General features: G+C 45.7%; 1 protein-coding gene across 2 annotated transcripts in view; it reads right to left on the bottom strand.

The window, feature by feature from the left end:
- Positions 1-118: 118 nt before the first annotated feature.
- The window catches only part of mpp1 (membrane protein, palmitoylated 1), a 104506-nt gene continuing 87214 nt past the window's right edge, over positions 119-17410 (bottom strand). For both annotated transcript variants that reach the window (XM_038775681.1, XM_038775680.1), the window contains exons 6-12: positions 16409-16602; positions 13069-13178; positions 10467-10547; positions 10017-10097; positions 8209-8414; positions 4054-4137; positions 119-559 (exon numbers count right to left, since the gene is read on the bottom strand). In XM_038775681.1, coding sequence (XP_038631609.1) covers positions 383-559; positions 4054-4137; positions 8209-8414; positions 10017-10097; positions 10467-10547; positions 13069-13178; positions 16409-16602 — 933 coding nt within the window. In that variant the 3' untranslated portion in view covers positions 119-382. The remainder of the gene's footprint in view (positions 560-4053; positions 4138-8208; positions 8415-10016; positions 10098-10466; positions 10548-13068; positions 13179-16408; positions 16603-17410) is intronic.

Here is a 17410-nt window from a genome sequence, read left to right on the forward strand (position 1 = left end):
ACAAATAATATGGGGGCTGCAAATATTAAAATACCAGGTCATTTAGTTTACCGGGATAAAAGATTAGATGCAGTTGTATAAAGGTTATTGAGGAAAACAAGCACGGTGCAGCAGATGCTGGAAATTGAACATTGCAAGCATTTTGTATTTTTATTTCAAAAGTATTGGGGAACTTCAGTTGTAAATATCCCATTGGTAAACAGTCTTTTTAAAATATATAAACCCAAGTGAGTGCTGTGGCGAATGATGTACAGCTGAGATGTACTTTCATAAGCTAATTGCATGTTTTAGGTTTAAAATGGCAGGCTCCAAACTGCTGTCTGATTTTAGATTAAATGGTTTCTTAAAAAGTACATGAATAGTTTATTGCTGTCTGTCTTTACTAGTAGACCCATGAAACAGGCACCCATTGTGCTGTAGTGCATGCACTTTCGATTGCCTCCACCAGGTTATGCACCGTATCTTCAAGTTCATTATTAACCAGTGTCAGGTCAAACCAGTGTCCATAGGTATGCTGTAGTATTTCAGACTCCTTTTGGATCTTCTTGAGAGACTCGGCCTACATTTAAAATAAGAAAGGACAATGATTTGCAAAGTATCAATTTCAATCTTAAGGGTACTATGGATAAAATTCAATTTTACTTTTTTCAATCCACTTTTGAGATACGAGGCAACTTCTCTTTATTCTCCTTTCCCCCAACCCTGCAATATGTTACTTAGACATAAATTAGTCAATTTCTGTTTTTATATTGTATTATCACTAAGATTATTTCCACTTCCATATTGCTGACTTCTGCCCCTACCTCGGCTCAACAGAAATCTTTCTAGGCTTCTAGATTTGACTATTTCAGCATACACCTTGCTGCCTTCTGTAAACCTGATGTCACCCAACACTCATTGTTCCTTGCACCAAATCCAATTCTATTTCCTCTCTTTGCTGACCCACATTTGGTGCCTTGCGAAGCAAAGCCTCAATTTTAAAATTATCTTGTTTTTAAGCCCCTCCATGGCATCACCCCCTGTACCCACCTCTACCCACAACATTTGAAGATATTTGCACTCATCCAATTCATGCATCTTGAGCATGCATGATTTTTAAAAGCACGGCCACTAATGGTGGAGCAATCAGCTGCCTATGCCCTAGGCTTTGTAATTACCTCAATCCTTATGATGCTTTACCCCAATACTCCTCAGATGTTTGATAAGAACTAGGAGCAGGAGTAGGCCATCTGGCCCCTCGAGCCTGCTCCGCCATTCAATGACATCATGGCTGATCTTTTGTGGACTTGGCTCCACTTTCTGGCCCGAACACCATAACCCTTTATCCTTCAAAAAACTAGCTATCTTTAATCTTGAAAACATTTAATGAAGGAGCCTCGACTGCTTCACTGGGCAAGGAATTCCATAGATTCACAACCCTTTGGGTGAAGAAGTTCCTCCTAAACTCAGTCCTAAATCTACTTCCCCTTATTTTGAGGCTATGCCTCCTAGTTCTGCTGTCACCTGCCAGTGGAAACAGCCTGCCCGCATCTATCCTATCTATTCCCTTCATAATTTTAAATGTTTCGATAAGATCCCCCCCTCATCCTTCTAAATTCCAACGAGCACAGTCCCAGTCTACCCAACCTCTCGTAATCCAAACCATTCAACTCTGGGATTAACCTAGTGAATCTCCTGCACACCCTCCAGTGCCAGAAATGTCCTTTCTCAGATAAGGAGACCAAAACTGAACACAATATTTTATCATTTAAATAATCCCTTTTGCTGTTATTCCTACCAAAATGGATAACCTCACATTTGTCAACATTGTATTCCATCTGCCAGATCCTAGCCCATTCACTTAACCTATACAAATCCCTCTGCAGACTTCCAATATCCTCTGCATGTTTTGCTTTATAATAATCTTTCTTGTCACAAGTATGAAGTTACTGTGAAAAGCCCCTTGTTGCCACAAGCTGGTACGGGAATTGAACCCGCGCTGCCAGACTTATTCTGCATTACAAACCAGCTGTCTAGCCCACTGAGCTAAACCAGCTCTATGAAAACCTTAAAAGCTACCTCTGCTCAAGCTTTTGGGCTGAATTATCACCTTAAGCGATTTAGTGTCCGAATGTTCCTGTGAAACCCCTTGGGATGTTTTGTGTTAATTCTTTAGAAAAACATTTTTAAAAAAAATATTACAAATGGTCTGGTCTGCTGTTACATTTTACACCCAATGGATTTTTAATTGTCAATATTTGTCCACACCGGTTGCCTGCTGACATTTGTAGCAGAGTTATTGCATTAATGTGAAAGCTGATGGTCCATGTAAGGAGCCTTCACTGGGTTGTGTTTGAGTGCAGGCGTTGAACTTTTTTGGTCATCTTCCCCCTCTTGGATTTCTTTGCTTCTCCCGGTTAAGTTAAATTATAGACCTTTGTTTTCTTGTTATGGGCCTACCATCTTGCTCTTGTGGCAGGGTCTCCTGATAGTCTCTTTGTTCCCCAGCTGGTTACTGTGGTGTCAGTTAAACCCCATGGCTGTGGTTGCATTAAAATCCAAGGCTTGATCTCTAGTCTACTTTGGTCTTTTGTGCCAAACTTATTGTAATCGTCGACTGCCTCATTCTACTGCAGTAACTCTTACTCTGCTGTTGGCAGCAGCAGCCACTGTTCCTGTTCAGCCTATTAGCAATGTCCACCAGTCTGCAAGGCGGCATGGCAGCACAGTGGTTAGCGGTATTGCTTCACAGCGCCAGGGATCTGGGTTCGATTTGCGGCTTGGGTCACTGTCCAGAGTCTGCATGTTCTCCCCGTGTCTGCGTGGATTTCCTCCGGGCGCTCCCGTTTCCTCCCACAAGTCCCGAAAGACGTGCTTGTTAGGTGAATTGGTCATTCTAAACTCCCTCAGTGTACAGGCGCTAGATTGTGGTGACTAGGGGATTTTCACAGTAACCTCATTGCAGTGTTAATGTAAGCCTACTTGTGACACTAATTAAGATTATTGTCACCCTCTCTGCTCTATCCCTCAGAATTTGTTTTTAAAAAAATACTTTGGGGAAGGGGTCAGATGGAACTGCAGCCAGTCTCAGTCAGCACTGCTGAGGATGGCTGGTGAAGCTAGTTCCAATCATATGAAGGGTTTGGGGACCAAATTACTAACCTACAAATAACTTGTTTTGGATCCTGATGTAGAAAGGAGATTGATGTTGATACAAATGAGCTACTTTCCCAACTCCATAAGGTTATGAACATAAAGTCAGCAGTTATTCCCATCTCACAGTACTACTTTATTTTAACTCCAGGTTAGGGAGATTGTTCCTCAAGCCAACCCCACCCCCGTCCCCACCAAACCCTCATTAGCACAGTGGGTCAAACAGCTAGCTTGTAACGCAGAACAATGCCAGTAGCGCGGGTTCAATTCCCGTACCGGCCTCCCCGAACAGGCACCGGACCGTGGCGACTAGGGGCTTTTCACAGTAACTTAATTAAAGCCTACTTGTGACAATAAGTGATTATTATTATTCACCAGATACCATGTCAATGAGGACATTAGCAACTGCGGACATCCATGGTTATGCTTCGCAGGATTTGCCATTGCCTTCTGCAGCTTCTAGCTGACCAGGAGATACCCACACTTGCTGCCTGCGACAGCCTTATTGGAAAGATCACAGGTAAATGATCAAGATATTTCTTTATGATGGGCAATCTGACATAACCTGGATCATTCACAAGCAGGATCTAATGCTCTCTGCCCATTCCTTACGATGGGAATGTGAATGCCATTATTGCCAACAAGATATGACTGACCTCAGAATCAAGTGCAAAACCTTTCCTGCCGAAACACTTCCATTCTTATAAAATGAGGAAAATCTCAGAGGATTCATAAACATCTATTGCAAAGACCGCTATGGAGGTTTAAGTTGTGAGAGATTGTCTCCCTCACTTAGGCCATGTGAATGTAATTATTTAAAGGCATTGTAATCTTTAAAATTAGTTTCAGAAAGTTAGCAATTTTACCTATCCTGAATTGACTTGTTTTAGGTAGCTGAGCTTTGCACAAATCTCTCCTTACCTGATTGCCTGTCTGAGTAGCAGATGGAGCAGCAATAAATACCACTAGTGGTGCAAATTCCGCTGTTCTGAGAACTTTCATGGCCTGCCAGTAGAGCGAATACATGCAATAGTAGAACAGTGCATTAATATATGACGGAATGCCATTGAGCTTTCAAGACACATAACCACAAAATGTTTAAAATCATGGTCAATGATTTTTGTGCTGGTTGTGTGTGTGTGTGTGTAATGAAATAACTAAAAGTAAAGTTGCCATATGCCGCTTCCCCTTTTTTTTTATAAATGTTTTTTATTGAGTTTTCATATTTTATATCCAACCAATTACAAATTATTAGAGGGAGAAAAAGAAAAAAAAAACGCAAAAATTAACATGTATATTTACAGGTAAGTATCTTCATAATAACAACTGGCTGCCCCCTTTAGCCGGCATACATATTTTACATTCCCCAATATGGCCGACGCACATGTTTATAGGCATTTATTTACAGTTTGGTTTTGGGCCTTAGCTAGCCATCAAACCCCCATAGCTAACCCGTAGCCCCCCGGCTACCTTCCCCCGATTCCCGTCCATTTTCCCCTGATTCTTGGCCACCCGGCTATTCTTCCTCTTGTACGTTGGCCACAAACACGCCCCGGAACAATTGCATGAATGGCTCCCACGTTCTGTGGAAGCCGTCGTCTGATCCTCGGATGGCGAATTTGATTTTCTCCATTTGGAGAGATTCCGAGAGGTCGGACAGCCAGTCTGCAGCTTTGGGCGGTGCTGCTGACCGCCAGCAAAACAGGATTCTACGGCGGGCGATCAGGGAGGCAAAGGCAAGGGCGTCCGCCCTCCTCCCCTGGAATAGATCTGGCTGGTCTGAAACCCCGAAGACCGCCACTATCGAGCGTGGCTCCACCCTCACCCCCACCACTTTGGATATAGCCTCGAAGAAGGCTGTCCAGTACTCCACAAGACGGGCAAGACCAGAACATGTGGGCGTGGTTGGCCGGGCCTCTTTGGCACCGTTCACATCTGTCCTCCACCTCCGGGAAGAACCTACTCATACGGTTTCTTGTTAAGTGGGCTCTGTACCACTTTTAGTTGCGTCAGGCTGAGCCTTGCGCACGTGGAGGTGGAGTTGACCCTATGCAGTGCATCGCTCCAGAGTCCCCACCCTATCTCAATCCCCAGGTCGTCCTCCCATTTCATTCTTGTTGCGTCCAGTACGATGTCGTCCCTTTCTACCAGTCGGTCATACATGTCGCTACAGTTCCCTTTCTCTAGGATACTTGCGTCCAGTAGGTCTTCCAGTAGTGTCTGTCGTGGCGGTTGTGGGTACGTCCTTGTCTCCTTTCGTAGGACGTTTTTGAGCTGCAGGTACCGTAGCTCGTTCCCCCCAGCTAGCCGAAATTTCTCAGTTCGTCCAGTGTTGCGATCCTGTCGTCCGTGTATAGGTCCCTGACTGTCAGTGTTCCCCTGTTGTTGCAGATGGGAGCCTTGTCCGACATTTTGGTCAGGCCAAATTGCTGCCGCAGTTGGTTCCAGGATTGGAGGGTGGCTGTCACCACTGGGCTGCTGGAGTGTTTTTTGGGTGGGGATGGGAGTGCTGCCGTGGCGAGGGCCCGGAGGGAGGTCCCCATGCAGGAGGCCTCCTCCGCACGCACCCACTCGGCTTCTGGCTCCTGGATCCATCCCCTTACTCGCTCGGCTGTTGCCGCCCAGTGGTAGAATTGTAGATTCGGGAGGGCTAGCCCCCCCTGGATTTTGTTTTTTGTAGGACCTTCTTTGGGATCCTAGCATTTTTACACCCCCCCCCCCCCCCCCCCCATACAAACGCCATGATAAGTTTGTCCAGCACTTTGAAAAAGGCCTTGGGGATGTAGATCGGAATGAATCTAAACAGGAAGAGGAACCTGGGCAGTACGTTCATTTTGATCGTCTGGGCTCTCCCAGCGAGGGAGAGTGGGAGTGTGTTCCATCTTTGCAGGTCCTTTTTTACTTCCTCCGTCAGGCTGGTGAGGTTCCAATTGTGGATCCCTTTCCAGTCATGGGCTATTTGGATCCCCAGGTAGCGGAATTTGTGTCGGGCTTGTTTGAACGGCAGCCCTTTTAGTGCTGCCCTCCTCCTCTCTTTCCCCCCCCCTCCCCCGTGCCTGCATGGGTTCCCCCCAGGTGCTCCGATTTCCTGCCACAAGTCCCAAAAGACTTGCTGTTCGGTAATTTGGACATTCTGAATTCTCCCTCTGTGTATCCGAACAGGCGCCGGAATGTAGCGACTAGGGGCTTTTCACAGTAACTTCATTGCAGTGTTAATGTAGGCCTACTTGTGACAATAAAGATTTTTTCTAACCCTTTCTAGAGAATAAAGCCCAGCCAGTTCAGACTTTCTGATGGGTCTGATCTCCAATCTGGTATGATTATGTTTTCCTTTTCTCACACCTTCTCCAGTGACTTGATATCCTTTTTATAACCAAAGACCAGGGGCTGGATTCTCCGTACCCCAATGCTGAAATCGCGTTCGACGATGGGGTAGAGAATCCGTTTTCCTGCACAAAATCGGGACCGGTGCCGGTTCCGCTATGCTTCCCCCCCCCCCCCCCCCCCCCCCCCGAAAAGCGGCTTATTCTGGAGTTGGCCGCGTCGAGTATCGACCGCCGCAGACACCGTCATTGCCGGAGGGCCGTCCCACTATTCCCCATCCCCAACTGGCCAAATTCCCGACAGCGTGGGTCTAATCTGGTCCTGTCCGAGGCGGCTGTGGATTCAGTCCGCGGCAGCCACAGTCTGGGGAAAGCCAATCGAGGGCAGGGGGGCCTCATTCGGGACTGGGGGCTATGTGTAAGGGCTGTCCAGGTAGGCGAGCGGCCGATGCAGGGCACTATTTCGGTGGTCCAGGTCAGCGGGCTGACTCCGCCATGGAGCACGCACGGCCCCTGCCCTGCCCATGCGCAGCCTCTGATCCGAAAGTGCGGGAGGTGCGAGCTCCATGACAGCTGCTGCTAGCCCCCTGCAAGATGATGAATCTGTGGCCTTTTGACGGCACTTTTCCTGGTGTAGAAGACCACAATTTTCACGACGGCGTGGGGACATTGTCCCAAAGACGGAGAATCCAGTCCTAGAACTGTTCCCAACATTCAAAATGTGGTCTAGCCAAGGTTCTGTATAGGTTTAACATAACTTCTCTTCAATGTTATATCTCTCGAGGTGGACACCAGTGCTGTTTGCTTTTATGGCCTTATTCTGTGTTGCTCCCCTGTGTAGCCTACCACCCGGTTCTTTGCCTTTTCTGTCCCACTTAGGCTCTCATTTTCCAAGGGGTGTCTGGCCTTGTTCTTCCTACCAAAAATTTATCATCTTGCATTTAATCTATATTGAAGCTCATTTATATCTCTCTGTGTTCTATCACTCTGTGTAATATCACTATTAACTACATAACGATATTCCCCATATTGTCCATCTGACAACATGGCTTTAATGTCTCTTCAATGCTCCAATCATTCATGACTCATTTAGTATGGCTTAGAAGGAGGTTGTTACTTCTCCAGTCTTAAAAATAAATTTATAAATTCAGGTACTTATATCTGCACTTTGCAGCATGGCACTAAGCCTACTTGGGAAAGTACCTGGCACACAGTAGGCAGCCGATAGTGTTTCACCAGCATCAGGTCACGCAATTTGTCATGAGAGACATGTACAGCTGTCCACAAATTATTTAAATGAGCAGACTTCGTTAATGTACAAGGTCAACTCTTCCATGTGCAGATGGTGGGGCTGTGGTGTTTCCCCATGGCAGGCAGTGCTGTGTTAGGGTCCCAGCTTCGATTCCCGACTTGGGTCACTGTCTGTGCACGTTCTCCCTGTGTCTGCCGTGGGTTTCCTCTGGGTGCTCCGGTTTCCTCCCACAAGTCCCAAAAGACGTGCTTGTTAGGTGAATTGGACATTGTGAATTCTCCCTCAGTGTAACCGAACACGCGCTGGAGTGTGGCGACCAGGGGATTTTCACAGTCACCTCATTGCAGTGTTAACGTAAGCCTACTTGTGACACTAATAAAGATTGTATATTAATCCATACGTGCTCCATGTATGTCAGGAGCAGGCAGGGAGGATGGCAAGTGTATGTATTGATGTTGAATGTCTCAGTCAGTCAGAAAAGACTTAGTTGTTAGGGCATACCTGGGGTTCGATATCCACAACTGCAATTTTGCCCTGGGCTTGGTTGATCTTGCGGATTGTCTCCAGCTTTGTTCCAAACATGGCCCCTTGGAAGCTTCCATACTCTAGGAATTCATTACAGGTGATGTTTTTCACCATATCCTCATTGGAAATAAAGTAGTAATTTTTTCCATCTTCTTCGTCTTCCTTTGGTGATCTGGAGGTGTCTAGTGGAGCAAGAAAGCATATGTTCTAAGCAAGTTTATTTATTGTTTTGGCGGGAAAAGCATTAGTACTTATTGGTAAGACTGGGAGATATTAGTCAACACAAGGTAAAGTACCTGAAAAACCAGCCGAAAGCCTTGCATTTTAAGTTAGCTTGGCATGAATGTATTGGACTCCTGATATCCTTGTAACCTTTTGTAAAGAGGGTTCCTTTTGCCAATCCCATTTGGATTGTTCATGGGAACAGGGGGAAAAATCCATCCTCCCGGCATGAAGCCTCAAAGTTAGGTGTGGATGAAGGAGGTCATTCAGCTCAGCTAATGGATTTGTAGTTACCTGGGTATATTTTGTCACCTTTCTTGAGAACAGGTACAGCACTGGCTTGTTTCCAATACAGCTGGAACTCTCCTGCATTCATTGACTCCCTTAGCACTTTGTGGATGTCATGTATAGTCTTGCTTAGCCCTCTCTGGTAGTTGCAGCTGTCCCTAGGGATGTATTGCCCTTGAGCCCTTAAAGCCTGCAAAGGAATTTGAATTGAGAAGTGCCACAAGATGAGTACTGAATAATTTCCCAGTGAATTACTCATGCAGATGGGGTTTTAGAAGTTCTGCAGTAAAGGAATAAAACTTTAAGCTCCTTAAATGCAATCTCAAGTTCTTTTTTTAAATAAATTTAGAGTACCCAATTATTTTTTCCAATTAAGGGGCAATTTAGCATGGCCAATCCACCTATCCTGCACATCTTTTTGGGTTGTGGGGGTGAAACCCGCACAGACACGGGAGAACGTGCAAACTCCACACGGACAGTGACCCAGGGCCGGGATTCGAACCCGGGTCCTCAGCACCGTAGGCAGCAATACTAACCAATGTATCACCATGCTGCCCAATCCCAAGTTCTTTAACGCATGAGGCAGAAGCTGTGCTCTCAGTGTATCTTTTCAGTTGTGGCTGGCGATGTACCAGATGAACCGGCTGAAGTATATCCACCAGCAACCATCACATTGGACCTCACCTAGTGGAACACCTTGTAGATCATACAGTTGCCTTGGCTATTCATTGTCGGTACTCAATGTGGGAGCATGTTGAGGTCTAATTTACTGTCAGACCTCCGGGCATGGTCATTAGAGTAAGAAAAACAGCTTGTGGGGCCGAGACAAAGCAATGTTGTAACTTCTCACTGAATATCAAAATAATAAAATGAAAATATGAATTACAAGAATTTTCTAAAAGATTGTTGATGCAATATATCATGGAAATACCATGACAAAAAAATTCTAACAACTTAATTTCTCCTTTCAATATCTTCACCCAATGGCATGTACTCATTTCTACTTGTTTTTGCATACACAAATTGGTGTCATCTGTTGAGAAAGAAAACAGGTCTTTAAAATGTCAAAGATTGTAACAGATGGCAAAGAAATTAGCACTACAAGGCGTCAAATATATTTGAGTGGGACTGATCAGGCAGAGGGACTTCTACTCTCCTGGTAAATAGGTGCAATAAATAGTGGTGTCTATGAATAGATATTGGAAGGGGAACTTGAATCACTTGAACAGCACAAATACTATCTTGTCTCTTGTAGCTGTCTGCATGGCACTTACGTGGAATTGGATAAGCAAATTTGTCAGCGTGTTTCGTAATCAGAGCATTTTTGATGTGACTTCGACCAACTCCATTAGCCCCTACAAATGAATGAAACGCAAAGCAATTCAGTACACTCATGAGCATGAATAGATGTGATGCTTCGTCGCAGTGTTCTCCCAATTGTGTCGAGTTTGTCTTTTTCTTCCGATCACCCAGCACACAATCTAATACAAGAACAAAATGTCTCTGCACACAGAACAAGGATTGCATGTCTTCTTTCTCTTCTGTCAACTAGACCAGGCAATTCCAGTAGATCAGAGTCTAGCTGTCTTGGCATAGCAAACTTCCCAAATTAGATAGAACTAATTAATATTAAATAAGATTTTGATATCTGTCCAAAGCAGTCTGGAAACATCTGTGTGATGTGATTTTTAAGAACTTAGTTACTGTTAACCATCAATATTTACCCAGAAGCACCAGCGTCTTTCTGTTGAATGCTGGGAGTTGTACAACTTCTTCATATGAGACTAGATCCAGCCGATCAAAGACTGTGGAGAAACATTGAAGACAACAGTTATAATAGTGACAGTTGTTACTCTAATGCAGCAACACGAGCTACAGTAAACCAATGGTCAATGTTCCCTTTTATTCCCTTAATAGTACATCACCTGTTTGTGCCCTGCGTAGCCCCTTTAACATTGTTCCACAGCAGTGTGTCCATGCACCTTAAAGTGAACGTTGTCCATGCACTGCTGTTTGTTCCCTGCATTATAAGTTATGGGTTGCAGTGCGACTGCACATTCTCCCATCTTATATGGAACATTGGCTGTAGTATCACCTCTCCACTAATACCAAATCTCAGTGTGCAACAACTCGTATTTATTTAGTACTTTAAATGTAATAAAGCATCCCAAACAGGGGTGTTAGAAAGCAAAACTTGATGCTAAATTTTACTGTTGAGGAGCCTAAATATCTTGAAGGTTTGTGAGACTGAGGTCAATAACAGTGTTATGGAGGAGTGGGGTCATGGCGGGATTAAGAAAGGAATTCCTTTCCTAACAGCACAATGGGTGTACCTACACCACACAACTGCATCGGTACAAGAAGGCAGCTAACTGCTACCTTCTCAAGGGCAATTAGGGATGGCATTAAATGCTGGCCTAGCCAGTGATGCCCATCCTGTAAATAAAGAAAAAAATAATACCATCTCTCATTGCATACAGCTGCAATATCACCTACTGTATCAGTGTACACAGCAGGAGCAACTTGCAATTAAGTTGTATCTTTGGGAATTAATCAGAGTCCACGAGGGAATGTAAAAATTGCTCTCTGTTAGAAAGAGGAAAATGATTATAATAGCTTAATGGGAAGTATTCCACTTAAAGCATGGACAAGGCAAGTAGAAAGCCCTCCACAAACTAGTACAGGAATTGAACCTACTTATGAATTGAATACCTAAAAAAAGGCCGCTCCTCACACCCTATTCACCCCCCCACCCCCCACCCCGGCGCGTTGCTCCGTAAATCTCGGCCGCCGGGCCTTGATGCTTGCGTCAAGGTGGCGCGCCGAGAATGACGCGACGGCAGCGTCTAAGTGACGTCACGACGGCTGCCGGCTCCAACCCACCCATGCGTGGTTGCCATCTTCACCCTCCGCTGCCCTGCAAGACGTGGCGGCTTGATCTTGCGGGGCGGCGGAGGGGAAAGAGTGCGTCGCTTGGAGACGCCGGCTCGACGATCAGTGGGCACCGATCGTGGGCCAGTCCTCTCCCAAGCACGGCCGTGGTGCTCACTCCCCTCTCCACCCCCACAAGCCACAAACGAAGATTTGGCGCCATGTTCACGACGGCTGCGACCAGGTGTGGTTGCCGCCGGCGTGAACAGGTCGGGAACATCAGGCCGCTCGGCCCATCCGGGCCCGAGAATCGCCGGTCGCCGTGAAAAACGGCGAGCGGCCATTCTGCGAGCGGGAGGTGGTGGGAGAATCGCGGGGGGGTGCCAGGGCGGCGTGTCGTGAGTCGCCCGGCCCTCCCGCGATCCTGCCACCCGGTGTTGGGAGCGGAGAATTCCGCCCCTTATTCCTGAGCATGATGCCCATGCAGCTGAGAGCATGACCATGAATCGTGGCCAAAAAAAAATCAGGGATTGCCAAGAGGCCAGAATTGGAAGAATACAGTTATCTCAGAGGGTTGTAGGACTGGAGGAAATTCAACAGATAGGAAAGGGTGAAGACATTGAGGTGTTCAAAACAAGGATGAGAATCTGTAAAATCGATCCTTTGCTGCACCTGGAGCTAATGTAAATCAATGCGCTTACAGATAATGGATGAACGTTAGGATATGGACAGCAGAGTTTTAAATTACCTCATGTTTACAGAAGGTAGGAGACCAGCCAAGAGAGCATTGGAATAGTCATGTCTAGAAGTAAAAAAGACATAGGGCTTTTCACTGCAGATGAGCTGAGGTGTTATGGAAGTGGAGTGGGAGTCTGAGTGATGGCAATAATAGGGGAGGAAGCAGAGCTCAGGCAGTGAAATAGGATGCCAATGCTGCAAACAATCTGGTTCAGCCTGAGAAGATAATTCTGTAGCTACTGCAATATAAATCAGCTCAGTATCCAGCTCCTTAAGCTATACAAAGAGAACTGATTATGGGGCTTAGATCCCACACACCCCATTCTTTGGTCAGAAGAGTGCACAAGCAGGCAGAAAATGTTCCCAGTGTGGTAACACAGCACTGTTGCTTCACAGCGCCAGGGTCCCAGGTTCAATTCCTGGCTTGGGTCACTGTCTGTGCGGAGTCTGCACATTCTCCCCGTGCCTGCGTGGGTTTCCTTCGGGTGTCCTGGTTTCCTCCCACAGTCCCGAAAGACATGCGGTTAGGTAATTTGGACATTCTGAATTCTCCCTCTGTGTACCCAGAAAGCCGCTGGAATTTAGCGACTAGGGGATTTTCACAGTAACTTCATTGCAATGTTAATGTAAGCCTACTTATGGCAATAAACATTATTATTATTATTATTACATCCCGAACATTTTCAAACAATGATAAACAGTGATGGAGAGTCATACTTGCACTGTGCTTGGCCAGATACTTGTCTTTACATTGCTTTTTCTTTTTCCCAAACATTCCACATCCCGATGTAACATCTTGATTCGCCGTATTCCTATTGGCCACCCTCCTGCAACATAAGTAAACAAAGAATAACACTAGAGTATGATGCCACAATATTTATTTTGACAATGTCCGTTCCTGGGAAGAGTCCATCTATCTGCAAAGATTTCCACGTTGGCTTCTGTTGCGATTAATTCAAGCAGCCACTCTGGTATCTCTCCGCATCATCTCACAAGTAATAACACACTTCAAGAGTTTATAACTAAAGTATAACAGGGCCAATACTGTGTACTCATGAATGAAGGACAGAAATTCATTTTAATGAGCAGAAAATTATGATTTCCCACAACATGCTCTTTGTAGAATCCGGAAGAATACGAATATGGAACTGCCCTTCACATAGGTTCCTCTGAGGGTAAATATTCCTCTGGTCAGAATGCATTAAGAATGTGTCTTATTATTTCACCAGATATACTGAACAAAATAAATATTCCTAGGTGAATTTACTATGTCACAGTAGAGAGTCAAGATTAATCCGTAACGAGTAATACTCCCCATATTAGTTTTTGTTTTAATTTTTCCAATTAAGGGCAATTTAGCATGGTCAATCCACCCACCCTGCGCATCATTGAGTTGTGGGGATGAGACCCATGCAGACATGGGGAGAATGTGCAAACTCCACACGGACAATGACCGAGGGCCGGGATCGAACCCGAGTCCTGAGTGCCACGAGGCAGCAGTGTTAACCACTGCACCACCTTGCCCCCCCCCCCCCCCCCCCCCCCCACTCCCTATGTTAGTATTAGCATTTTAATAGAGTGCTTTAACTAATCTGGCAGAATGTACCGCCACTCCATGTATTTGCCTTTGATCCAAATGGATTGATATCCTTACCCAATTAAAAAATGGTGATTTCAGACTGGAAAATGTTAACAAAGACACTTTCCACACCCTTTATCCTTTGTGCTGGATTCCCCCAAATGAGGAAATAACTTTTCTGCGTTTATTGTATCAAATTCCATTGTCATTTTAGATATTAGCGAGGGCAGCACGGTGTGGCAGTGGTTAGCACTGCTGCCTCACGGCACCAAGGTCCCAGGTTCGATCCCGGCCCTGGATCACTGTCGTTGTGGCGTTTGCACGTTCTCCCCATGTTTGCGTAGGTTTCACCCCCACAACCCAAAGATATTGCACCACGGTAGCAGAGTGGTTAGCACAGTCGCTTCACAGCTCCAGGGTCCCAAGTTCGATTCTGGGCTTGGCTCACTGTCTGTGCGGAGTCTGCACGTTCTCCCTGTGTCTGTGTTTCCTCTGGGTGTTCCGGTTTCCTCCCACGATCCAAAGATGTGCAAGTTAGGTGGATTGGCTATGCTGAATTTCCCTTAGTGTCCAAAAAAGGTTAGTTGGCGTTACAGGGATAGGGTGGAGGTGTGGGGATAGGTGGAGGTGTGGGCTTGGGTAGGATGCTCTTTCCAAGGGCCGGTGCAGACTCGATGGGGCGAATGGCCTCCTTCTGCACTGTAAATTCTATGATTCTATGATTCTGTGATGTGCAGAGTAAGTGAATTGGCAATGATAAATTGCCCCTTAATTGAAAAAAATGAATTGGGTACTCTAAATTTATTTTTAAATCAAAATAATTTAGACATTTGCTCAGCCCCAACCTTCTAAACTAAGATTTTGTAGTCTGCCATCATACATTAACCCTTTAAGTCCTGGCATCAATCCATGTCCAAAACCAATATCTCCTTCCCAAGTTGGAGAGCCCAAAGCGGAACGCCGTACTCAAGATTGGGCCAGAGCAACATTCTGTACAACTACACCGCCACTCCCACCCCTTTGAAGACAAGTTTTTTTCGATAGGTGCAAACATTCAATTGTTCTTTTTGACTGTTTTCATTAACAGTATCCTGTAAAGCAAATGAGTCCAACCTCAACTGTCTACCAAACCCACTTCCCAAATTAAATGATTAGAGGGGCAGCTCTTTTTAAAAAATAAATTTAGAGTATCCAATTCCTTTTTTTTCCAATTAAGGGACAATTTAGCGTGGCCAATCCACCTACCCTGCACATCTTTTGGGTTGTGGTGGTGAAACCCACACAGACACGGGGAGAATGTGCAAACACCACACGGGCAGTGACCCAGAGCTGGGATCGAACTCGAGTCCTCGGCGCCGTGAGGCAGCAGTGCTAACCACTGCGCCACTGCGCCGCCCTGAGGGACAGCTCTCGATTCAAAAAACAATTGCTCCGCAAAACCCGCCTTCAGAAGCAACTGATCTGCCTGTGAGAATGTGCCAGGTGTTCACTGGTGGGGCATCAGCTGATAACTGCTTCATGCTCCCTCCACAGATGGAATCTGTGTCATTGTGCATTTCTGAGGCAATCATAATAATCAACACTGTAAGTAACCAGTGTATGTTGTACAGTACTTACAATTGTTAAAGAATGTGGAAAGCTTGTAGCTAAGAGGGACGTTATTATGAGCATACAAACAAGGAGCATGAGTAGGCCATTGGCCCCCTTGAGTCTGCTCTGCTATTTAATAAGATCATGGCTGATCTGATAGAAGCCTCAAATCTGAATCCCCCCCCCCCCCCCCCCCCCCGATATCCTATTAACCCCCCAGCCCCACCCCCACCCCCTCACCTCTGCCTTAAAAATATCCCACTTTTCCAGGAAAAGAATCCCAAAGACTCACAGCCTTCTGAGAGTTTGGTTCATTTACGTAGGAGTTCACCATAGAAATTAAAATGATAAAATGATTGAAAGCTTATATGGCAGACAGTATATAAGGGGCAGAAGTGTAAAATGTGAGAGACAGAAGAAAATGTAGGAGGAGAGTGAGATACAAATGTAGAAGCGGAAAGCAAGAGTCAATTAGAGGGGATGAAGCAGCAAGAGACATTGGAAAATAGTGCAAGAGGACAGAGAGCAAGAAATTGAATTAAAGGAAAGAGAGAGAGAGAGGGGGAGGGGGTGAGGTGCAGAGGAACAGATAGAGAACAGGGCAAGATACCATAAGTAAAGGTTTAAAAAAATGATCTAATGACCCCAGGAACACAAGTTGGTCTCTGGAGTTGAACGTGGCATTTAATTATGATCTTGTCTGACTCGAAAAACATTTTAATCATACGTGGCCTACTCATTCACTATGGCATATAATTACGGCTCACTGCTGCAAAAGGATAGACACCCTTACTTTAAAAAACATTCTTTCCAAATCTATCGTAGCATTCGCCCACCCAGCTGCTTTCAGCAGATGGTTCCTTTAACTTTGGCAAGAGCAGTACATACCATTCCTGCAGCTCAGGGGAAGGAATTAATCCGGTTGTTTTGCTTGAGTTCTCCACAGTGCCCTGCCACCAATTGGGATCATCCTTACTGATTATCTTGATGATATCAGCAGTCTCAAATTTTAATCCAGCCTCCTTGCACGGGATAAGATCATCCTTCTTTGGGTCATAATCAAACTGAGCTCGCATGTACATCTGAAAAAAAACGCAAAATAATTAATTGGTTCGGGACCCTGAATGGATATTTCATGCATTAATGATGTCCCTGAGCATGTTCTTCTTCAAGTGTGGATAATATAGAACATAGAACATAGAACAGTACAACACAGAACAGGCCCTTCGGCCCTCAATGTTGTGCCGAGCCATGATCACCCTACTCAAACCCTATACCCTATAGGTATCCACCCTATACCCGTAACCCAACAACACCCCCCTTAACCTTACTTTCATTAGGACACTACGGGCAATTTAGCATGGCCAATCCACCTAACCCGCACATCTTTGGACTGTGGGAGGAAACCGGAGCACCCGGAGGAAACCCACGCACACAGGGGGAGGACATGCAGACTCCACACAGACAGTGACCCAGCCGGGAATCGAACCTGGGACCCTGGAGCTGTGAAGCATTTATGCTAACCACCATGCTACCCTGCTGCCCCAAGTTTAATATTATAAGGGAAATATTAGAGGGTGAGAGTCTTCACAATATTAGTAATATTAATTATCATTATCGAAGCATGTCTGCTTGTTTCAAGGCAAAACAAAAATGACGGCCGGGATTTTCCCGCTCTCCGCCCGCCGTGTTATCCGGCAGTGGAAACGGCTCACCATTGGCCGCTGGCGGCACCTTCCGGTCCTGCCGTGGCCTATGGATTTTTTTATGACTCGTTGCGCGCCGTTGGGGAACCAGCCACGGGAGTTAGCCTCCAGAGGGACCGGCAGATCTAACTGGTGGGTAGGGCCTGAAAATTCCACCCAATGAGTTGATAACCCTCTGACCAGC

Source organism: Scyliorhinus canicula, chromosome 17, assembly GCF_902713615.1.
Source record: "Scyliorhinus canicula chromosome 17, sScyCan1.1, whole genome shotgun sequence".
Lineage (NCBI taxonomy): Eukaryota > Metazoa > Chordata > Chondrichthyes > Carcharhiniformes > Scyliorhinidae > Scyliorhinus > Scyliorhinus canicula.